General features: G+C 44.3%; 1 protein-coding gene across 1 annotated transcript; it reads left to right on the top strand.

Moving 5' to 3' along the window:
* The first annotated feature begins 4,239 nt into the window (after positions 1–4,239).
* LOC130471593 (uncharacterized) lies at positions 4,240–5,532 on the top strand. The gene is made up of 3 exons (XM_056841813.1): positions 4,240–4,423; positions 4,552–4,901; positions 5,377–5,532. The coding sequence occupies exons 1-3, from the start codon at positions 4,240–4,242 to the stop codon at positions 5,530–5,532; spliced, it is 690 nt and encodes a 229-aa protein (XP_056697791.1).
* The last annotated feature ends 20,107 nt before the right edge of the window (positions 5,533–25,639 follow it).

Genomic DNA, 25,639 nt, shown 5'->3' with positions numbered 1-25,639 from the left:
GGATTCTCCTCCCATAAATGGGGATTAGATTCTGAAAGTTGTACAAGGCCACTCGGAGAGCTAGAAACTGTAAAATGCATGGCCGTGCTCAGATGAATCATAGGCTATGATTATCTGTTTATTTGATCAGTTGAACTCTGAAACCGAGAAACACCTCTGGACATAATTAGGATGACAACTCTTACCTTATGTTCATGAGCTAGCATTAAGAGACAAAGGGGTGATTAATTTCAAGATGACAAGAATCCTAGTAGAAATCTAAGTCCGCTATTTCCACCCTATAAATACGTGGTTCATAATCACAATTTATATACAAAAATTCAATAAGGATTCATATAGTTTAAGTTCAAGTACGAATTTAATAAATTGCCTAAAAATATATAACTAAGCTTTCGAATAAACATAATACCTTAGAGAATATCCTAGCTGGTTGAATCTAAGGCGGATCCGAACGTGCTGTGGACTATTTACGGAGGGGAGACATTTGGAGTCTTAAACATGTTCTTGTTCGGTTCTGGAGCAGCTAGGGAAGGCATGCATCACTTTCGGAGGTTTTTGTTTTCCGAACGCAAAATTTATAATTTTTATGATGTTAAATTAAATATTTGCGAATCTTGTATGTAAATCTTGAATCTATGATTGACCTACTATATATGTTTAACAATTTTAAAGCCTAATCTTGTTAACTATACAACCTACTTTGTAATTGTAATTAATTTTGTTGAAATCCGAATAAATTTAGAATTAGCAATTTAATTAGGATCCTATGATTAAAAACCACCATAAAATTTGTTAAAATTGAAAAGTTTTAAAATTTTATGACCTAGATTTGAATCCATGAAAATAAATATAATCGGAAATTAATTTGAATAATAAATTTTCGATTTTTCGCCTAAATTTATGAAATTAATATGAGCTATTAATTTGTCAATAAATTTAAATTATAAAAGTTTTGATTTTTGTGAAAATCGTTCACGGATCTTGCAGGCAGGAAGCAATGGAAGCTAAGTGTTACCCTTAAGGGGTGTTGCAATGGTGCGGGCATGCGACGACGAGCAAGGGAGCTTGTCGCCCATGCAGTACTATGCAGCGAGCAAGGCAAGGGCACGCGCGAGGGGCTATGGTCCTATGCAGTGTGTGCTGTGTGCATGTGAGCGAGAGGCGAGACGAAGGCAACAAGCATCCGAGGCCGCGCGCGGGGGCAGCAAGCGCTGGTTCGCATCAGCGAGCGTTGCCTCGCCCCAGCGAGGGATGCCTGCTGAGCTTAGTGTGTGGCTTGCTTGGCTTGCTGCGTGCTATGCGTGGCCTGCTCGATGCTTGTGCTACAACCATCGCAATGGCAGGCCATGGGCACTGCACTCGTCCCATGGGCGCTGCTACTACAAGGCTTCGACGAGGCATAGGCGCAAGCCTGTGGCTTTGTCTTAGCCCGTTGGTTCGTTTTAATTTTTCTGTTGAAAACGATTTTAATTAAGTTTAATTTCATAATTTCATTTTTTTCTCGGAATTTAATTTTGATTAATTTAATTATTATAAATTTTTTTTATACTAATTATTTTACTAAAATTAAAACCTTGATAAAATTTAAATTAATTAATTTTAATCAACTGGAAATAAAATAAAGGATTTAAAATATTATTTTATATGAGCTTTAAATTTGAATTAAATTTGTAAGTTTCCGGTTGGACAAGGAAATACAATTTTTTGTTTGAAATTTGTAAAGCATGTAAATTTCTTGATTAGGTCTACATTCCTTTAAGGTTAAAACAACTCGATTAGAATTAATAAGTATTGAATAATTTGTAGATTATTGGAACCCTTGATTAATTGTTGCAAATATTTATGTGATGCATAATGTGTTCTACTAACTTGCTATATATGTGGGCCATTCATTGATAAATGAATGGGTGAATGGTATATTGTAAATGTACTGTTTTGCAGGTTATGGAAAGTGACTAGTATGGCCCAAATAGGATAGAAAATATGGTCTGCGTACTGTTAGGGGGGAAAATACCATCTTGGTGACGTGGACAGACGTGGCAAGCATTGTATACGTGGCTGCCAGCAGGTCGTATGGTAGCACCGTTCTAACTTACTCTCAACGGTTGGGATCAAAGGCAACCGTTACAAACCATTGATGGAGCCGGCCTTCATTACGTATTTATTGTTCAATTATGTGCAATTAAGCACGAACGTTACACTCTTATTCTAAAGGCCTAAAAATGGCTTAACTTTGTCAGTTTACATATACGAATTCTAAGCAATAAAAATACTATCATTCCATGCTATTGCAACTTGCTCTCGTTACTCTCAATGATATAGCTCGATCGATTGTTAGCACCATCATCAAGGCAAGTTCGTCTCTAAGTAGAATTTGCCCAAAACAATTTGGCGCTCACCGTGGGGCTGACAATCAAAAACAGCTTGATAATACCATTCCAATCACCATGGCCGGAAATGCTAGCTCATCCGACGATATCACTCGTCGCTTCGAAGCCATGGAGCAACGCATCAACATCCTGCAAAAGGAAAACGAAGCGTTGCACTCCCAAGTCAGGTCGACCGCCTCCATCGCTACCGGATCCAGGTTCTAGTACCGGCGAGACACCTTTGGGCTAAACCGCTGCTTGGATCTTGACGCCGCTCCAGATCATCCCCTCCATATACCCTTTGGCGAGCCTGGGGGTCCAGTTCTTGAGCAGATCCGCGAGTTCGACCCGCTACCAAATCAGCCCCGCTCTAATCCAAGTTGGCTTCCCCCGCCTCCAACTCAACCATCTTCTGGAGGTACATCGGCGACCGCTGTCTCCACGACAGCTGCCCGGGTCTCCCCATCTCAGGTCGGCATGTCGGCTCCCGCCTCTTCTCCGGCATCTCGTCCGTTACCACCCCCAATGGTAACCATGTCGATGCCCCTGCCCGTTACAATCCTAGCACAAGGATCAGCACCGGTGACTCAAATTCCGTGGGATCAACTCTTCTCTCAGCAAGTCGTCCAACCTGTCGTCAACCTAGTAACTTCGGCGCCACGAGCACCCCCCAGTTTATGGCGGCCCCCTTAGCTAGTCAGACGCCGCAAGCAACGTTCCCAAATTCCCTAAAGCGCCCGGACTCTTCTCGAAACTATTCTCCATACACTCCTCTTAATAGGTCAGTCGTTCCAGTTAGTCACGGTTTCGTAACTCCCTTCCCTTATGTTGCAGGTAACCATGCTACCCAAGGAACGCCCCCTTACATGCAACAAGTGGTACCGCAGTTCACTCCTCACCAGCCTCACGGTGGATACCCACAAAACACCTATTATCAACACCTCCAAGCTAGCCTCCCCGAAACATTCAGCCCCCTCGTCCCGGTTCTCAACAGCATCTGTGAAAACACCAACCACCAACTCCAACAAATCATATCTGTGATAAACAAAATCCCAGGAGTACCAACACCAATCAAAGAAGCCAGCCTAGATAGCTATGCCGACTCACCATATGCCGACCCCATTGATGCAATCGACATCCCGAAACGATTCAGCCCACCTAATATGCCCATGTATGACGGGACGACCGATCCAAGGGAGCATATCTTGACCTACAAGCAGCGGATGATGACCATCCATGTTCCCAAGCACATGAGGGAAGCTAGCCTTTGTAAAGGGTTCGGTTCGACACTGATTGGACCCGCCTTGAAGTGGTTAACCAGCCTGCCAAATGGGTGCATCACCTCTTTCGGTGATCCCGACAACATGTTTAATCAGCAGTTCGCTAGTAGCAGGTGCCTAGAGAAGCAGACAAGCGACCTATACCGTGTGATCTAAAGCCCTGACGAACCCCTGAAGGATTACATAGCCCGGTTCATCAGGGAGAAGGTAATTGTTCCTGAATGTGATGTCCCGACAGCAATCGAAGCGTTCAGGCAAGGATTGTACGGCGAAACCGACCTCTGGAGGGATCTGATTAAATACCCCTGCAAGACGTTCGAAGATGCTCAAGCCAAAGCAATGGCCCAAGTTAGGTTGGAAGAAACTCTCTATTCCCGAAAAGGGGGTAATGACTACACAAAGACGGAAAGGCGATTGCCCTACCCCAAGAGAAGCAATGATCGTCCTCCCCTTATTTCCGACCTCAACACGTAGCAGTGGTGGAAGATGACGACGACTCCGATTGGAAGAACAGCCCGGATCTGCCTCCGATAATTAACGAATATTCTTTTTGTGTTGACACTGTAGGTCTGATGAACCACCTCTTGAAGATGGGGAAAGCAGTGCAATGGCCACCAAAGTCGAGCAAACACGAGTCAAAGAAGGATCCCTCAAAATGGTGTGATTTCCATGCATACATCGGTCACACCACCAACGACTGCGTTGCGTTGAGAACAGAAGTAGCCTTTCTGTTGAAAAATGGATACCTCAATGACTTCATGTCAGACAAAGTCCGTGGCGTCGTCAACAAAGAAAACTCTAACTCTCCATATCATCTCGACCTCCTCCACCTCCCCCTCATACTAAAACGGTGAATTTTATTGCTGGAGGTTCTGACATTTGTGGTTTGACTTATTCTGCAGCGAAGAGGCACGCCCGAGAAAATGAGGTAGACAGACCGGCCAGAGCCGTAGCCGCAAAACATCTAACACCTATATCTTTTGATGAATCTGATGCAGGGGACATCTCAGACAAACATCACGACGGCTTGGTGATATCCATTCCTGTTGGAAACTGCATGGTCAAACGAGTTCTAGTCGACAACGGCAGCTCAACTAATGTGATGATGCTCGATGCCGTCAAGGAGATGGGGCTCAACTCAGATACAGATGTCGTCCAAAAGTCAACCGTGCTAATAGGGTTCAGCGGCGAGGCAAATACCACCTTCGGAGAAGTCACCCTACCTATTTACGCTAAAGGAATCAACCAACAGGTAAAGTTTTGTGTTATTGATTGCCCTTCATCTTACAACATTATCTTGTGCAGGCCTTGGATCCACGACATGAAGGCCATCCCTTCAACGTACCACCAAACCATCAAGTTCCCAACTCGAGGGGGGGGGGGGGGTTCAGGAAATCAAAGGAGATCAGCAAGAGTCCAAAGAATGTTACAAGGCAGCTCTAAAACCCTCAGCCACCAATAAGTCCTCATTATAGCAACTACAACCCGGTTCCGACCCAGCAAGCTATAAGGAGCCTAAATCCGAAAAGCTCGACGAGATCATCTTGGATCCTGCGAAGCCAGAACAGGTCGTTTTCATTGGATGTGATGTGCCCGACGACATCAGGTCGGAACTTATCACATTTCTCAAAGCCAACGCAGATTGCTTCGCATGGTCCCATGAAGATATGCCAGGCATCAGCCCAGACGTCATTACTCACAAACTTAGTGTTGATCCACATCACAAGCCCGTCAAGCAGAAACGGCGGAAGTTCGCTCCAGAACGCAACCAAATTATCAACGACGAGGTTCAGCAACTATTAGATACGGGAAATATCAGGGAAGTCAAATATCCAGATTGGTTGGCCAATGTCATCGTAGTTAGAAAGAAGAACGAGAAATGACGTGTTTTCATAGACTTCACCGACATCAACAAGGCGTGCCCCAAAGACTCTTTTCCTTTACCTCACATCGACGCCATGGTTGATGCTACTGCAGGGCATGGAATGCTCACATTCATGGATGCATTCAGTGGGTACAACCAGATTTTGATGCACTCGGAAGACCAGGAAAAAACCGCCTTCATCACAGAGCGGGGAACTTATTGTTACAAAGTCATGCCATTCGGTTTAAGAAATGCAGGTGCCACTTATCAAAGCCTAGTCAACAAAATGTTCAGAAAACAGCTAGGCGAGACAATGGAAGTCTACATCGACGACATGGTAGTGAAATCCAAGAAAGCCACTGATCGCATCTCGCATCTTCAGCAAGCCTTCGACGTGCTACGAGAATACAACATGAAGCTCAACCCCACCAAGTGCTCATTCGGAGTTTCCTCCGGGAAATTCTTGGGTTATATGGTTACTCAAAGAGTCATCGAAGCTAGTCCTGATCAGATCCGTGCAATCATCAATCTACAATCCCCTCTAAATCAAAAAGATGTACAGAAGTTAGCAGGCAGAGTGGCCGCCCTCAACCGCTTCATCTCCAGGTCGTCCGACAAATGCAAATTGTTCTACGTCATCCTTAGGAAGAATGAGAAGTTCAGCTGGACCGATCGACACGAAGCCGCATTACAACAACTCAAGCAGTACTTATCGAACCCTCCGCTACTGTCCAAACCAAAAGACAACGAAGAATTACAGATATACCTTGCAGTTACGGAGTCGACCATCAGTGCAGTGCTAGTACGAGAAGAAGACGGGAAGCAGCTACCTGTTTATTACGTCACTAAGTCTTTACTTCACGCCGAAACAAGGTACTCTCATCTTGAAAAACTTGTCCTTGCACTAGGTTTGGCTTCTGTTAAATTACGCCCTTATTTCGAATGTCATCCTATCACTGTTAGAACTAACTATCCCATGAAGTCAATCATGAGGAAGCCCGAGTTGTCTGGCAGGATGTCCAAATGGGCAGTACAATTAGGTTGTTATGATATCAGGTACGAACCTCGCACAGCCATCAAGTCGCAAGCTCTAGCTGATTTTGTGGCTGGCTTCAGCCCAAGCCTCCAACAAGAAGTCGATCAAGAAGTCAACATATTGACCGTTGGTGGATCCTAATCAACATGGACTCTACATACTGACGGCTCCTCCAACATACGGGGGACAGGCCTCGGCGTCGTGCAACAGTCGCCACAAGGGACACCATAGTATAGTCCGTCTGTTGCGAGTTCAAAGCCACCAACAACGAAGCGGAATACGAAGCCTTGATCCTGGGTTATGATTAGCACTCGACATGAATATCCGCCGACTTGAGGTACGTTGTGATTCATTACTGATTATCAGTCACATTAACGGTTCGTATGCAGCACAGGACTCAAAGATGCTGACTTACTTGGAAGTAGCAAAAAGGCTCGTGAACAAGTTCGACTCATGCACCTTACAACAAATACCAAGAGATCAGAACACCCAGGTTGACGCCTTAGCCAACCTCGGCTCAAATATCAAACCTAAACTCACTTCCATCCCCGTAGTCTGTTTTGGGCAAATTCGACTTAGCGACGAGCTTTCCTTGATGAAGGTGCTAACAATCGATCGAGCTAGATAATTGAGAATGATGGGAGCAAGTTGTAATAGCATAAGATAATCGTAGGTTTATTGCTTGGAAATCGTGTATGTAAAATAGATAAGACTAAGCCATTTTATAGGCATTTACAACAAGAATGTAACGTTTATGGAATAAATGCCCATAATTAGATAATAAATGCGTAATAAAGGCCGGCTTCATCAAGGGTTTGTAACGTCCGTTTTGAGCCCAGCAGTTGGGAATACCGTTCGAATAATGCCACCTTGCGCCTTGTTGGCAGCCACGTAAGCAATGCTTGCCACGTATGCCCACGTCGCCAAGAGGGTATTTTTCCCCCTAACAATTGTCCCCAAACCCATTTTGAATTTATTCCGGGAAGTTCAAAAAGGAAAAATGGGTTTCACGGAAGGAAAAACGGAAATCGTCTCTTAACCTCCCCAACACTGACGGCGTTAGGATCATGATGACTTTTGCCTTGGAGAAGCCAACTGTCCATCTGCGCCAATAAATAGGACTGCGCTTCCAACCATCCGCAATCACTTCTGCAATCTCTCTCTTCTCTTTCCCAGAAAAAACGATCGGCGCTCTTTCTCTCTCCTTCTTTCAGGTAACTGCTCGGCTTCCATCTTCTTCTCTTCTTCTTTCTTTCTTTGATTTCCTCTATGTCGCAACGAATGGGGACGAAATCCACCGCGCGAAGAACAAGAGAGTGGTGGTGGAGTGCGATCTGGTTGAGGGGCCAATTTTCAGCCCTACCTACATTCTGGACAGAAAGAACGCTCGGCCGGCCACTTGGGGGAAGCAGGATGTGGAGGCGCTCAGGGAGGAGTGTGGTTTCCCTCCGTCGGCGGTAATTAGTTTGTCGCACCCCGACGAACGGGCTGATTGGGTATCGGACGGCTGGGTGTGCTTCTACGAGTATCCCTTTAGAATTGGGTATACTTATCCTTTCTCGCCACTAGTGCGAGGAGTTCTAAGGGCACTGGCGGTGCCGCCGGCGCAACTGATGTCGCAGGTCTGGAGGATGATGCACTTGGTCGACCATTTGGCCGGCAAACTGGATATGGAGTTCCGGGTTGAGGATCTTGTGTACACCTACAAGGTCCAAAATTATGGGGTTGGTAGGTACTTGCTGCATGTCAAGGACGACAGGGAGGCTCTTCTTGGTGCGGACAAGTCGAACGACCGCGGGTGGATGGGTCGGTTCATTTTTGTGGAGTTGGCTAGTTTAGGACCTGACTCCGACTTCTTGACGGGGGAGTGGATGGCTAGAGGTATTTTGTTTGCTTTTTGGTGTTTTTTGGGCTTGTTGATTTGACTTTGTCTCACTTTTGTGTTTTTGTAGGTGCATCTTTCGACAAAGTTGGTGTCGGTGTCGAAGCCATAGAAAAGACTGCTGTGTTGTTGGGGGTCCCTCTAAAGGACAGAGCTTTCATCGGCCTCAAGTTCGAACGCGAAGAGCCTTCTCAAGAAGAAGAAGTTTCTGAACCTGCGAACATGTCGACATCAACAGGTAAACATGGATTAGGGTTAGTTTAGAGTTTTTGGGTTTGTTGCCCTTTTCAATACGAAATACAATTTACAACTGCTGTGACGAGACTGAGTTGTCAAATAAATGCTGCCAACAGGTACTGGCCCGTCGACACGCTCTGGAAAGGCCCCATCTGCGGATGCATTGCTGAGGAAGAGGCTGGAGTCACTGGGAAGTGTGTCTCGAGCCAAACCAATCACTGTGTTGTCACCACCGAGGCCGCCAAAGGCTTCAACTGACGCCACGGTGACGGGGGAGACCAGCTCGCTTCTGCCTGCTGAGAAAAAGCTGTCACCTCCATCTCGGAAGAGGAAGCTTGCAGTGGAGTTCCCTGACGACTACGGGTTGGTAGATGCGCCACGGGTTCAGCTTTGGCCTGAAGTCGACCGCCTCTGGATGCCGTCAAGCCGGGAGCGCCAGGAATCTTTGTCCCCAGTAGCTGCAACTGTCGAGAGCGTCTCGGATGCATGGAGGGTATGGGTTTGCTTTTTCCTTTTACTTTCTTCGCCTCTTCCATCCTTATCTCGTCACTTTAGAAACTTTAAATAATTTGCTTTCGCACAGGCCCTGCAATCTACACTAGCCACACGTCATCATGTCATCATGTTAGAAGATCAAATAGTAAAACTGAAAAACGACATGAAGAAGGCAAAGCAGGAAGTTGGCCGCCTTGGCGGTGTGGCCAAGGAGGCGACGACAAGAGCTGAGGCGCTGCAGGTGAGTCAAGAGAAGGGGGCTGCTGAGGTCGCACAGTTGAACGCTGAGAAGGAGACGCTGGTTGCTGAGGTCGACGAGCTGAAGACGTCTCTCTCCAAAGTCAAGGCGAGGATTTACGAGTGTGCTGGTTACTACACTTGGAAAATGAAGGCCGAGATGATGGAGGAGTTCAAGGCGGGAAAACATGTGAACTGGACTCCTGACGAAGACATTGCTCAGTTCAACACTGCATTCCCCGAGGACTATATCCCCCCTGGTGCCGTTAGCGATGAAGAAGACGTCGAGGAGGGTGCAACTGCAACCAGCCCCGATGTCGAGACGATGGCGGCACCAGGCGATGGTGAACAAGGGGAGAATGCAGGCCCAACATACCATCAGGAGTAGTTCTGTCCCCCCTCCTTAAAAATTTAAAATTTGAATGTTGTGTTTGTTAAACAATGGCTTTTTTTTAAACAATATTTTGTGTGTTCGGCCTTTGGGAAGGTCGAAAATATATTTGTGGCTGTGTTTCGACTTGAAGGCGGCAGTCCTTTATGTGTGTTTTTGGCTTGTCCAAGGGGGCAAGTTATGTAAATATTTGTGGTTTGTGAATTCTGTGTGAATTGCTTGTGTTTGGAAAAATGTGTTTGGTTTTGGCGTTTTGTTTTGCAGGTTGGGCACATACCTCGAGTTCGACTTTGGTGACGCCTCCAGCCTGTCAAAGGGGAACCTGCAAGAAATGTATGCTGTAGAAAATGTAGATTTGTATTCCATTATGTATGTAATGTACATTGTAGTGTACCAGGCGTTTTTGTAATGGCCTAAATTGTGTTTTGTAGTTTGTAAGATTTGTAACATGTAATGTATACAATCATTTTTGAATAAAAGAACATTGTTTCCTTTCACTTCGTTTTTCTGAACATGCGTGCACAATTTCGACTTTTGTTTTCCTGTATGCTGTGTTGTACACTATGCTTCATCTGTTTTCTCCTTGTCGAATCCGTCACCATGTGGGCACCATACTGTCAACACAGCAGAGCGTGAGGATTGGCTGTTGGTGGAGCCAACGGCCCTCCGATGCTTAAGTCAGTATGGAGCGACATAAAAATGAGAGGAAATTACGACAAGGAGAAAAAAAGAAAGAAAGAGTTCAAGGAGAAATACGGGACGAAGTCGACTCGAGTCTTTATGTTCGTTATTCCTCCTAAGTGTATACTTATGATGTCGCCACGGTGTTGTATGCAAAACAAGACGATGGCGTGAGGGTTGGCCGTTGGTGGAGCCAACGGCCCTCCGATGCCTAAGTCAGTAATGGTGATAACATACAAGGAGGAAAGGAAAAAAGATAGAGGAGAGGAACTTAACTTCTTGTTACTTATAAGTGTATATAGTTCGAGATGTTCTCGACTTCGTAATACGTCATGCCAACTCTGTCTCGGGGGTATCGACATAATGGTGATGAATGCTAGAGTACCTGTTGCGTTAGAAAAACTAGAAAGCAAACATTATTCGAGTGTTCAGAAATGGTACAGTTTTAGATGTGTCGCATTCCAACTTCTTGGGATGGGTGTGCCGTCTTTGTCGACCAACTCGTATGCACCATGTCCTGTCCGTCTCACGATCTGGTAGGGACCTTCCCATGTCGGGGCTAATTTGTCGTGTCGAGGATCCTTTTTGTTTGGGAAGACCTTATGTATGACCCAATCTCCCTGCTGAAATACTCGAACCCTCACATTCTTGTTGTAGCTATTTGCAACTGCTTGTTGGTAGGACGCCATCCTAACCAACGCTGCTTCTCTAAGTTCGTCAACAGTATCGATGTCGTAGGCTAAGACTGAGTCGTTCATTCCTGGAGCCATGAAACTACTTCTTACTTTGGGGAGTTCGACTTCGGGAGGAATGACTGCCTCGCAACCGAAGACTAAGGAGAAAGGAGTGTGATTGGTTGCCGTCTTGGGCGTCGTCCTGTCGGCCCAGAGGATCATAGGTAACTCGTCTTCCCATCTTCCTTTGGCGTCGTCGAGGCGCTTCTTGAGGTTGTTGATGATGATTTTGTTACTTGACTCGGCTTGGCCATTCGCTTGAGGATATCTTAGTGTTGAGGTGTGCAAGGTGATGTTATATCTACTGCAGAATTCTTTGGTTTTGTTGCTGATGAACTGAGAACCATTGTCGCAGACGATATCGGAAGGGATACCGAACCGACTAAGGATATTTCGTTTGATGAACGAGATGACTTCGGTATCTCGAACTCGCTTGAAAGTTTCTGCTTCGATCCATTTGGAGAAGTAATCAGTCATTGCCAACATGAAGACGCGTTGTCCTGATGCTTTTGGTAAGGGACCAACTATGTCCATCCCCCATTTCGTGGAGGGCCAAGGGGACAAGATAGGGTGGAGTACTTCACAAGGTTGATGAGAGATGGATGCGAACCGCTGGCAGGAGTTGCACTTCTTAGCAAAGGTGATTGCGTCTTTCTTCATGGTGGGCCAGAAATATCCCATGGTAAGGGTTTTGTGGGCTAAGCTTCTTCCTCCGGCGTGGTTTCCACATTCTCCATCATGTATGTTGCGCAATGTCGACTCAATCTCATCATGATCAAGGCATCTCAGGTACGGTCCTGCAACCGACTTTATGAACAATACTCCATGGATTAGGAAAAATCTGGAGGCTTTCATGCGGAAGGCTTTTTCGTGGGTGACTCCAGGTGGGGTAGTGTTGTGTTTAAGCCAGTGTATGTAAGGGTCGCGCCATGAGGGTATTTGAGTAGGTTGAGACTGTTCGGTGATGGGTAGGTTATCTTTGGTGATGGCTGGATACATTAAGTGGACTACGGGGATGGAGGTGAGTTTAGGTTTGATGTTTGAGCCAAGATTGGCTAAGGCGTCAGCTTGGGTGTTTTGGTCTCTTGGTATTTGTTGTAAGGTGCATGAGTCGAACTTGTTCACAAGCCTTTTTGCTATTTGCAAGTAGGCCTGCATCTTTGACTCATTCGCTGCATACGAACCGTTAATCTGGCTGATAATTAATAAAGAATCGCAACGTACCTCAAGTCGGCGGATATTCATGTCGAGTGTTAATGACAACCCCAAGATCAAAGCTTCGTACTCTGCCTAGTTGTTGGTAGCTTTGAACTCGCAACAGACAGATTGTACTATGGTGTCCCCTTGTGGCGACTTTAGCACCATGCCGAGGCCTGTCCCCCGTATGTTGGAGGAGCCGTCAGTATGTAGGGTCCATGTTGACGAGGATCCATTGTTGGTCAGTGTGTTGACTTCGTGATCGACTTCGTGTTGGAGGCTCGGGCTGAAGTCAGCCACAAAATCAACCAGGGCTTGCGACTTGATGGCTGTGCGAGGTTCGTACCTGATGTCGTAACAACCTAATTGTATTTCCCATTTGGACATCCTGCCAGACAACTCGGGTTTCCTCATGATTGACTTCATGGGATAGTTAGTTCTAACAGTGATAGGGTGACATTCGAAATAAGGGCGCAATTTAACAGAAGCGACGACAAGTTTTTCGAGATGAGAGTACCTTGTTTCCGCGCTAAGTAAAGACTTACTGACGTAATAAACAGGTAGCTTCTTTCCGTCTTCTTCCCGTACTAACACTGCACTGATGGTCGACTCTGTAACTGCGAGGTATACTTGTAGTACTTCATTGTTTTTTGGTTTGGACAGTAACGTGGGGTTTGACAAGTATTGCTTGAGTTGTTGCAATGCGGCTTCGTGTCGGTCAGTCCAGCTGAACTTCTCATTCTTCCTGAGGATGTCGTAGAACAATTTGCACTTGTCAGACGACCTGGAGATGAAGCGGTTGAGGGCAGCCACTGTGCCTGCTAATTTTTGTACATCCTTCTAGTTTCGAGGTGATTGTAGGTTGATGATTGCGCGGATCTGATCAGGACTAGATTCGATGCCCCTTTGAGTAACCTTGTAACCTAAGAATTTTCCAGAAGAGACTCCGAACGAACATTTGGTGGGGTTGAGTTTTATGCTGTACTCTCGCAACACGTCGAAGGCTTGCTGAAGATGTGTGATGTGATCCGAGGCTTTCTTGGATTTCACAAGCATGTCGTCGATGTAGACTACCATTGTGTCGCCCAGCTGTTTTCTGAACATTTTGTTGACTAGGCGCTGATGGGTGGCGCCTGCGTTCCTTAAACCGAACGGCATGACCTTGTAACAATAAGTTCCCCGCTCCGTGATGAAGGCGGTTTTCTCTTGATCTTCTGGGTGCATCAAAATCTGGTTGTATCCACTGAACACGTCCATGAATGTGAGCATCTCGTGTCCCGCAGTGGCATCAACCATGGCGTCGATGTGGGGTAAGGGAAAAGAATCTTTAGGGCATGCTTTGTTGATGTCGGTGAAATCTATGCACACTCGCCATTTCCCATTCTTCTTCCTGACTACAACGACATTGGCCAACCAGTCTGGATATTTCACCTCCCTGATCTTTCCTGTATCTAGTAGTTGTTGAACTTCATCGTTGATAATTTGGTTGCGTTCTGGAGCGAACTTCCGCCGCTTTTGTTTGACGGGCTTATGTCGGGGGTCGACACTGAGTTTGTGAGTGATGACGTCTGGGCTGATGCCTGGCATATCTTCATGTGACCATGCGAAGCAATCCGCGTTGGCTTTGAGAAATGTAACAAGCTCCGACCTGATGTTGTCGGGTACGTCACATCCAATAAAGACGACCTGTTCTGGTTTCGCAGGATCCAAGATGATCTCGTCGAGTTGTTCAGATTTGGGTTCGTCGTAGCTTGCTGGTCCGGAATTGGACTGTAATTGCTATAATGAGGATTTATTTGTGGCCGATGGCTTTAGGGCCGCCTTATAGCACTCTTTGGACTCTTGCTGATCTCCTTTGATTTCTTGAACCCCCCATCGAGTCGGGAATTTGATGGTTTAGTGGTATGTCGAAGGGATGGCCTTCATGTCGTGAATCCAGGGCCTGCCCAAAATAATGTTGTAAGATGAAGGGCAATCAATAACACATAACTTTACCTGTTGGTTGATTCCTTGTGCGTAAACGGGTAGGGTAACTTCTCCGAAGGTGGTTTTTGCTTCGCCACTGAACCCTATTAGCACGGTAGATTTCTTGACGACATCTGTGTCGGGGTTGAGCCCCATCTCCTTGAGGGCGTCGAGCATCATCACGTTAGTTGAGCTACCATTGTCGACAAGGACTCGTTTGATCATGCAGTTTCCAACAGGAATAGATATCACCAAGCCGTCGTGATGTTTGTCCGAGATGTCCCCTGCATCAGATTCATCAAAAGATATAGGGGTTAGGTATTTGGCGGCTACAGCTCGGACTGGTCTGTCTATCTCATTTTCTCGGGCGTGTCTCTTCGCTGCAGAATAAGTTAAACCACAAATGTCAGAACCTCCAGCAATGAAATTCACAGTTTTAGTATGAGGGGGAGGTGGAGGGGGTCGAGATGGAGAGTTAGAGTTGTCTTTGTTGACAACGCCACGAGCTTTATCTGACATGACGTCCTTGAGGTAACCGTTTTTCAGCAGGTAGGCTACTTCTCTCCTCAACGTGATGCAGTCGTTGGTTGTGTGACCGATGTCGGCATGGAAATCACACCATTTAGAGGGATCCTTCTTCGACTCGGGTTTGCTGGACTTCGGCGGCCATTGCACTGCTTTCCCCATCTTCGAGAGGTGGTTCATCAGACCTACAGTGTCAACACAAAAAGAATATTCGTTAATTTTTGGAGGCAGATCCGGGCTGTTCTTCCAGTCGGAGTCGTCGTCTTCCTCCACCACTGCTACATGTTGAGGTTGGGAATAAGGAGCATGGCGGTCGTTGCTTCTCTTGGGATAGGGCAACTGTCTCTCCGTCTTCGAGTAGTCATTACCCCCTTTCCAAGAATGGAGAGTCTCTTCCAACCTAACTTGGGCCATTGCTTTGGCTTGAGCATCTTCGAACGTCTTGCAGGGGTATTTGATTAAATCCCTTCAGAGGTCGGTTTCGCCATACAATCCCTGCCTGAACGCTTCGATGGTTGTCGGGACATCACATTCAGGAACAGTCACCTTCTCCCTGATGAACCGAGCTATATAATCCTTCAGGGGTTCGTCAGGACGTTGGATTACTCGGTATAAGTCGCTTGTCTGCTTCTTTAGACACCTGCTGCTAGCGAACTGTTGGTTGAACATGTTGTCGAGGTGAGCAAAAGAGGTAATGCACCCATTTGGCAGGCTGGTCAACCATTTCAAGGCGGGCCCAACCAATGTTTAACCGAACCTTTCCAAAGGCTGGCTTCTCTCATGTGCTTGGGAACTGGAATGGTCATTATCCGTTGTTTGTAGGTCAAGACATGTTCTCTTGGGTCGGTCGTCCCGTCGTACATGGGCATGTTGGGTGGGCTAAATCGTTTTGGGATGTCTATTGCATCAATGGGATCTGCATATGGGGAGTCGGCATAACTGTCTAGGCTGGCTTCTTTGATTGGTGTTGGTACGCCAGGCATTTTATTTATCATAGTCATGATTTGTTGGAGTTGGTGATTGGTGTTCTCACAGATGCTGTCGAGCACCGGGACGAGGGGGCTAAATGTTTCGGGAAGGCTGGCTTCGAGATGTTGATAATAGGTACTCTGCGGGTATACGCCATGAGGTTGGTGAGGAGTGAACTGCGGCACCACTTGTTGCATGTAAGGGGGCGTTCCTTGAGTAGCGTGGGTACCTGCAACATAAGGAAAAGGAGTTACGAAACCGTGACTAACAGGAGCGACTGACCTGTTAAGAGGAGTATATGGAGAGTAGTTTCGAGAGGAGTCGGGGCGCATTTGGGCATTGGGAAACGCTGCTTGCGGCGCCTGGCTAGCTAAAGGAACCGTCATCAACTGGGGAGGCGCTCCCGGCGCCTAAGTGACGAGGCTGACAACAGGTTGGACGACTTGTTGAGAGAAGAGTTGATCCCATGGCGTTTGAATCGCTGGCGTTGATCCTTGCGCCGGAAGCGTAACAGGCAGAGGCATCGACATGGTCACCATTGGGGGAGGCAACGGACGAGACACCGGAACGGAGGCGGGAGCCGTCACCATGGTGGATGTCGTCATGCCGACCTGAGGTGGGGTTACCCGGGCAGTCGTCGTGGTGACAACTGTTGCCGATGTACCTGCAGAAGATGGTTGAGTTGGAGGCGGGGGAAGCCAACTCGGGTTAGAGCGGGGTTGATTCGGTATTGGATCGAATTCGCGGATCTGCTGGAGAACAGGACCCCCAGGTTCGCCAAAGGGTACATGGAGGGGGTGATCTGGAGCGGCGTCAAGATCCAAGCGGCGGTTTAACCCGGAGGTGTCTCGCCGGTACTGGAACCTAGATCCTGTGGAGATGGAGGCGGTGGACCTGACTTGAGAGTGCAACGCTTCGTTTTCTTTTTGGAGGATGTTGATGCGCTGCTCCATGGCTTCGAAGCGACGAGTGATATCATCGGACGAGCTAGCATTTCCAGCCATGGTGATTGGAATGGTACTATCGAGTTGCTTTTGATTGTCAGCCCCACGGTGGGCGCCAAATTGTTTTGGGCAAATTTGACTTAGAGACGAGCTTGCCTTGATGAAGGTGCTAACAATCGATCGAGCTAGATAATTGAGAATGGTGGGAGCAAGTTGTAATAGCATAAGATAATCGTAGGTTTATTGCTTGGAAATCGTGTATATAAAATAGATAAGACTAAGCCATTTTATAGGCATTTACAACAAGAATGTAACGTTTATGGAATAATTGCCCATAATTAGATAATAATTGCGTAATGAAGGCCGGCTTCATCAAGGGTTTGTAACGTCCGTTTTGAGCCCAGCAGTTGAGAATACCGTTCGAATAATGCCACCTTGCGCCTTGTTGGCTTGCCACGTATGCCCACGTCGCCAAGAGGGTATTTTTCCCCCTAACATAGTCCACTTAATGTATCCAGCCATCACCAAAGATAACTTACCCATCACCGAACAATCTCAACCTACTCAAACGCCTTCATGGCGCGACCCCTACATACACTGGCTCAAACACAACACCGTTCCACCTGGAGTCACCCACGAAAAATATTTCGGCATGAAAGCCTCCAGATTCATCCTAATCCATGGAGTATTGTTTAGAAAATCAGTAGCAGGAACGTACCTGAGATGCCTAGATCATGACGAGATCGAGTCGACACTGCGCAACATACATGATGGAGAATGTGGAAACCACGCCGGAGGAAGAAGCTTAGCCCATAAAACTCTTACCATGGGATATTTTTGGCCCACCATGAAGAAAGACGCAATCGCCTTTGCCAAGAAATGCGACTCTTGCCAGCGGTTCGCATCTATCTCTCACCAGCCTTGTGAAGTACTCCACCCCATCCTGTCCCCTTGGCCCTTCATGAAGTAGGGGATGGACTTAGTGGGACCCTTACCACAAGCATCAGGAAAGCGTGTCTTCATGTTGGCAATGACCGATTACTTCTCCAAATGGATCGAAGTAGAAGCATTTAAACGAGTTCGAGATACTGAGGTCATCTTGTTCATCAAGCGAAATGTCCTTAGTCGGTTCGGTATCCCTTCCGAGATCGTCTGCGACAAAGGAAGATGGGCAGACGAATTACCTATGATCCTTTGGGCCGATAGGACAACACCCAAGACAGCGACCAATCACACTCCTTTCTCCTTAGTCTTCGGCTGTGAGGCAGTCATCCCTCCAGAAGTCGAACTCCCCACAACAAGAAGAAGTTTCATGGCTCCAGGAATGAACGACTCAGTGTTGGCCTATGACATCGATACTATCGACGAACTCAGAGAAGAAACATTGGTCAGAATGGCGTCCTACCAACAAGCAGTTGCAAACAGCTACAACAAGAATGTGAGGGTTCGAGTATTTCAGCAAGGAGATTGGGTTCTGCGCAAAGTCTTTCCAAACAAGAAAGATCCCCAACACGACAAGTTGGCTCCGACATGGGAAGGTCCCTATCAGATCATAAGACGAACAGGTCATGGCGCGTACGAGTTGGTTGACAAAGACGGCACACCTATCCCAAGATGTTGGAACGCAACACACGTAAAACTGTACCATTTCTGAACATTCAAATCTTTTTTCTTGCTTTCTAGTTTTTCCTAACACACAGGCACTCTAGCATCCATCGCCATTATGTCGACACCCCCAAAACGGTGTGGACGTGACGCGTCATGAAACCGAGAACATCTCGGACAATATATACTTACAAGTGACAAAAAAGTTAAGTCCCTCTTCTCTTTCTTTTCTACTTCTTTTCCTTTCTATATATTATTATCATTACTGACTTAGGCAGCGGAGGGCCGTTGGCTCCACCAACGGCCAATCCTCACGCCATCGTCCTGTTTTGAAGACAACAACATGACGCCAACATAAGCGCACACTTTGGAGGAGTAGCAAACATAAACATTCAACTCGACTTCGCCCAGTATCTCTCCTTAACCTTTTCTTTCCTTTCTCCCCTTGTCGTAATTTCCTCCCATCTTCATGTCGCTCTATACTGACTTAAGCATCGGAGGGCCGTTGGCTCCACCAACAGCCAATCCTTACACTCTGCTATGTTGACAGTATGATGCCCACATGATGATGGATTCAACAAGGAGAGAACGGACGAGTTGAAGTATACAACACAGAATACAGGAAAACAAAAACTCGAAATTGTACACACATGTTCAAGGAAACGAAGTGAAAGGAAACATTGTCAATTTTATTCAAACATGATTGTATACATTACATATTACAATTTTACAAACTACAAAACACAATTTAGGCCATTACAAAAATGCCTGGTACACTACAATGTACATTACATACACATTTGAATACAGATCTACATTTTCTACAGTATACATTTTGCAGCATCTCCTTTGACAGGCTGAAGGCGTCGCCAAAGTCGATCTCGAGGTATGTGCCCAACCTGCAAAACAAAGCACAAAACCAAACACATTTTTTCCAAACACAAGCAAGCAACACAAAATTGAAAACCCACAAAATATTTACATGACTTGCCCCCTTGGACAAGCCCAAATACATCCAAAAGACTGCCGCCATCAAGGAGAAACACAGCCACAATATCTTTTCAACCTCTTCAAAGGCCAAACACACAAAATACTGTTTAACACAAACCATTGTTTAAAACAAGCACCATTGAAATTTTAAATTTTTTAAGGAGGGGGGACAGAGCTACTCCCGAGGGTCTGCTGGACCTGCATTCTCCCCTTTTTCGCCATCGCGTGGTGCCGCCACCATCTCGGCATTGGGGCTGGTTGCTGTTGCACCCTCCTCAACGTCTTCTTAATCGCTAACGGCACCAGGCGGGATATAGTCCTCGGGGAATGCAGCGTTGAACTGGGCGATGTCTTCATCAGGAGTCCAGCTCACATGTTTGCCCGCCTTGAATTCCTCCATCATCTCGGCCTTCATCTTCCAAGTGTAGTAACCAGCACACTCGAAAATCCTCGCCTTGACTTTGGAGAGAGACGTCTTCAGCTCGTCGACCTCAGCAACCAGCGTCTCCTTCTCGGCATTCAGCGTTGCAACCTCAGCAGCCCCCTTTTCTTGCGCCACCTGCAGCGCCTCAGCTCTGGTCGTTGCCTCCTTGGCCACACCGCCAAGGCGACCAGCTTCCTGCTTTGCTTTCTTCATGTCGTTTTTCAGTTTTACTATTTGATCTTCTAACATCATGACATGATGGCGTGTAGCTAAAGCAGATTGCAGGGCCTATTTGAACAGGAAAAGAAAATAATTCTAAGTCACTGAATGACGAGATGATGATAGCATGCAACGAAATTAGGAGACAAAGAATAAACAAGGAAAAACATACCCTCCATGCATCCGAGACGCTCTTGACGGTTGCAACAATTAGGGACAGGGACTCTTGACGCCTCGGCTGGACGGCATCCACAGATGATCGACCTCAGGCCAAAGCTGGACTCGTGGCGCATCTGCCAACCCATAGTCGTCAGGGAACTCCACTGCGAGCTTCCTCTTCCAAGAAGGAGGCGGTAGCTTTTTCTCAGCAGGCATGAACGAACCAGTCTCCCCCGTCACCGTAGCGTCGATGGAAGCCTTTGGCGGCTTCAGAGGTGACAGCACGGTGATGGGTTTAGGTCGAGACACGCTCCCCAGTGCCTCCAACTTCCTCCTCAGCAACGCATCCGCAGAGCGAGCCTTGCCAGAGCGTGTCGACGGGCCAGTTCCTGTTGAAAGTATTTTTCGACGACTCAGTCTCGTCACAACAGTTGTAATTTATATTTGTTTTGAAAAAGGGCAACGAACCCAAAGCTGTAAACTAACCCTAATCCATGTTTACCTGTTGATGTCGACATGTTTGCAGGCTCAGAGATTTCTTCTTCTTGAGAGGTTTCCTCACGATCGAACTTGATACCAATAAAAGGTTTGTCCTTTAGAGGGACTCCCAACAGCACGACAGTCTTTTCTACAGCACGGCACCGACTCTAACTGTGTCGAAGGATGCACCTGCAAAAACAGGAAAGTGAGACAAAGTCAAATCAACAAGCCCAAAAACACAAAAAACAAACAAAATACCTCTAGCCATCCAATCTCCCGTCAAGAAGTCGGAGTCGGGCCCTAAACTAGCCAACTCCACAAAAAAGAACCGACCCATCCACCCGCGGTTGTTCGACTTGTCCGCACCAAGAAGAGCCTCCCTGTCATCCTTGACATGCAGCAAGTATCTACCAGCCCCATAATTCTGGACTTTGTAGGTTTAAACCAGATATTCAACCCGGAATTCCATATCCATTTTGCCGGCCAAATGGTCGACCAGATGCATTACCCTCCAAACTTGCGGCATTAACTGCGCCGGCGGCACCGCCAGAGCCTTCAGAACTCCTCGCACTAGTGGCGAGAAGGGATAAGTGTACCCAATTCTGAAGGGATACTCATAAAAGCACACCCAATCGTCCGATACCCAATCGGCTCATTCGTCGGGCTGCGGCAACCGAATTACCGCCGACGGAGGGAAACCACACTCCTCCTTGAGCGCCTCCACATCTTGCTTCCCCCAAGTGGCCGGCCGAGCATTCTTCCTGTCCAAAATAAAAATACTATCATTCCATGCTATTGCAACTTGCTCTCGTTACTCTCCATGCTATTGCAACTTGCTCTCGTTACCATCATCAAGGCAAGTTCGTCTCTAAGTAGAATTTGCCCAAAACATGTAACATTAATTTGAATGTAAAATTGTTCTAATGCACCAAAGTTTTTAATTTTAGATATGGTCTGCGTGTCATCAAATAGTTGTAATTATTTTCAATTATAGCTTATCCTATTTGAAGAAAATGGCGCCTCCCATGGTGAAATTCAAGACGGAGTTTCCAGTCCATTTTCAAGACGGAGTTTGAAGTTGAAGCTTCAAGATGAAGTCAAGCAATACTAGATCACATTTATATCTTATGCATGCTTTAAGTTATTTATTGCTTTAAATATGTCTTAATTATGCATGAGATTATGGCTTGATTATGTTGCATGATGAAGGATTTTAGTTCACTTAAAATCTGACCAACATAGTAAGAGCCTTAAGTTCCAAACTTTAAAAATTGAGTTAAAAGGTGCCATGCCAAAATAACACTTACTTGGATAACCTTTACATCAATCTTAGTAATAGTTTTCCGCCATAGTGAGGTGTTACTTATTGATCCTAAAGGGGTAAGGTACACAAATAATTGTGAGCACATGTTAGTTTTGGTGAAACTCAACGATATAAGTAAGGAGTCCTTTTATGTCGTGGCAAAACAGATAGGTTTACCTAATAAGTTCTTAGTCGTACCTTCTAGACTATTAGCAAAGGATTTTCTAACCTAAAATATTTTAGAATTGAGTCTAAATACATAATGTGCTTAATTCTTCAATGATTTTAGGATCTTGGATTCATTTTATTCACACCTGCCGGAACAATCAATCCGAATAAAATGCCAATGACTTGTTTAAATTGCATGATTTCTTTAATTTTCAAGTTATTACTCATGATAAATGTTTAGACTTTGCATGCTTCAATGTATGTTTTAATTATTTATAATTAAATATCTTGCACAGCAGTAAATTCTTTTAGAAAGGTAACAGTAAATTTTCTCGATTGGTAGTGAATCCAGGAACGATTCACGGAAATAAGAGAAAATGAGCAATTTAAAATGTACGTTTCTTATAGCAACTTTTATGGTTGTTTTCGAGTATCAAAGTCGAATGGAAAACCGATTGGTGCTTGTGAATTCAAAATACAATGTAGTTTTGAGATCATAAAGCATTGAGTTTAAACGCTCAGCTTTACCAATGGTTAACAACTTAATATCTTTGTCCATTTTATTCTCGAATGAGTCTAGTCCCTAGACATTCGAATAGATCGATGCTTAGAGAACTTTAGAAGTTTCTGTTAAGATCATCTAGTTGAAGTAAATATTCAACATAAATTAAATGGTAAGAACCTTGTCGGAGTGACATTTGACATGCCTAACAAAGTATAAAAGTCAACACTAGAGAAGTTAATTCTTAAGACTATAAGAAAGGGTACAAGAAATAGGAAAACAAGGAACAAATGAAAGGAATTTACGATTCCGTTTCTACCTATAAGTTTATGTTTAAAGAAAAGTAACCTAGCAATCAAACTTCCTTGGTATCGTATACCGCTTGAGGTTCTTACTTCGGTAATAACTCAAATGATGGAAGCTAGGATACACTAATAACCTACAACTGGGAAATGAAGCATGTCAATGCTATATTAGTTGTAGGGTCATCTAGTTTGTTTTAAGTCCTTTCAAGGCTGCAACTTAATGGCTATTTTGTTCCATAATCAGGATAACTAAATTTCTGCTTCAAACACAGAAAGACTCACATTCAAGAAAAACAAAAACTATGTTTGTTTGTTTATTTGAATAAAATGTTCATGTACAGGTTAAGTCACATGTGCTTGATTAAAACAAACAACTCTTTAACAATAAGAATTTTACTAGGTTCAAATCAATCTCTTGTTTCTTAGACCATGTCAACAAGTTAACATTCAAAAGCTCTATTTTAATGGAATTTTGAAAGTTGATTGATATCTTGATCATTCAAGACAAAGTCAGTCTTACTTGTTGAAAGAAACAAAAGATATGAACTATTGTTAGAACACCTATACAATAGAGTTCAAAGGTAAAGAAAGATTTTATGACTTTATTATTTCACCTAGGTTTGAGTAAATATTGGTTTATTTACTCAATGTGATATAAATTTGAATCTGTTTGGTTAGTTCAAAGATTCAGAAGTATAAAATCCACTTGGCAAGAAATCATAAAGATCTAGGTTAGATAATGGCGATGATTACTTTAAGACCAAAAATGATCATCAATAATTTTGTGTTGTAATTTCACGATCTAGATCCATAACATATGGCATACCTACGTTGGAATGATCGAAGTCAATTAATACTTGATTCAATCAATGATGAATCATAAAGATTTTTCCTATAATTTCTATAAAATAAAATGCTCAACTACCACCAAACTAAACCAAATTCGTCAAAGCTATTGAAAAGTAATTTCAGAATATCTTTTCAATAATATATATATCTAAAGAGTTGCTAAACTCAGTGGGAGCATAGTGTTTGTTATTCAACAAACTAAGGCCCAAGTGTAGATATATGTTTCATTGTGATTTATTCAAATGAGACACAAGGGTATTGTTTACCACGAATTTTTGAGAACATAATGTTTGTTTGCTCGAAATAATGTCCTTTTGGAGATTCGTTTCCAAAATGACAAGTGGTACAAAATAGACCTCGAAAGTCTTCGAGGAGAACAACAAACATAAACGGACATTCCGGAGGCTTTTCAAAGTTCTTCAGAAAATTCGAACGCTTATTCTTGAAGGACTTTAGAAGTGGCTTTAAAGAATAGACATCTCTTATAAGACTTTACAAGTGCTTCAAGGAGAACAGAATATTCAAAGGCCTTTCAAGTGTTTGTTGATATTCTATTGCTTGATGTTCTATACCCAAGTAGGCATAGGGTCCAGGGCACTCAAACTATGAGATTCTTCTATTAGATAGTGAAGAAACCTACAACTTGGAGTCAAACTATTATCATGTAGATTAATGAGTTTGTGACTTGTAAGAAAGCTATGACGAAACCTAGATTCCCTAAAATGGTTAGAGGCCATATATAGACTCAAATGTTTTAAATGGTTAGAGGCCATAAAACATATTCAATGTTTTGATGACAAAATAGAAATTTTGTTGATTTGCAAGAATGGTTTACATCTATTGGTTGCAAATTGGTTTTAAGGATAAAAACCATCAAACATGGAATTGTGTTCACACACAAAGATAGATTAGTTGCTAAAGGTTACAAGCAAATTCATGGCGTGGATTTTGTTGAAACCTCATGCATACTCGTAATGCTCAAGTCTATAAATCAAACAATGATTGCATATTGGTACATATGGCAATTGGATGACAAAACGAATTCTTCAATCAAATGTTGCAAGAAACTATGTACATGGCATGTCATAGGATTTGTGGATCCAAATAAATACTTGAAAAGGAAAGCTAGCTTATAAAATCTAAGTACAGATTTAAGCAAGCAATTGGGAATTGAAACTTTATTTTAGTGAAGCTAATAAGTACTTTAGTTTCATAAAATATACATGATTCTTATAGATATATAAGAAGTTTAGTGGGAGTACGTAAAACTTAATTGGTCCTATGTGTATCACACACATATCTCTTTATTGTGAAATAACATTCAAATACTAATGACTTAGATTTAAAATTATTCATCAATGAAGGACCAAGGCGAAACGTAGTACATACTGGGTATTAAGATCTACTACAAAGATCTTATAACATTGTTTTGGATTAAGTAATGGCATTTACTAAATCAAACACGAAAGACTCCTTAGGAGATTTTCGACCCATGTGAATAAATCTAAGTAATGAATGTTTGAACTATGTATAAGAATTTACTAAGTTAAACATTAAAGAGTCTAAATGAGATTCTTAACCTATATTATATGTCAAAGAATTTAGCTGGATTCAGTTTCTATTGAAATTGGATAGCTAAAGTTACATGAATAGAATTTAATTGAAAATAATTCTGCCAAAGAAATTATTATGTATGATATAATATGAGGATCGCCAAAAATGTATCGTATGGCTTTAGGCATTAAATCTCTATTGGTCTAAGTAAAGATCAACAAGATTAAGATCAAGAAAACTTATGATACTGGAAAAGGTACATAGGAATAGTTCTT

This window comes from Spinacia oleracea, chromosome 4 (assembly GCF_020520425.1).
Source record: "Spinacia oleracea cultivar Varoflay chromosome 4, BTI_SOV_V1, whole genome shotgun sequence".
NCBI lineage: Eukaryota > Viridiplantae > Streptophyta > Magnoliopsida > Caryophyllales > Amaranthaceae > Spinacia > Spinacia oleracea.
Note: the sequence above shows the minus strand (reverse complement) of the source record. Positions and strands in the feature narration are given on the sequence as shown.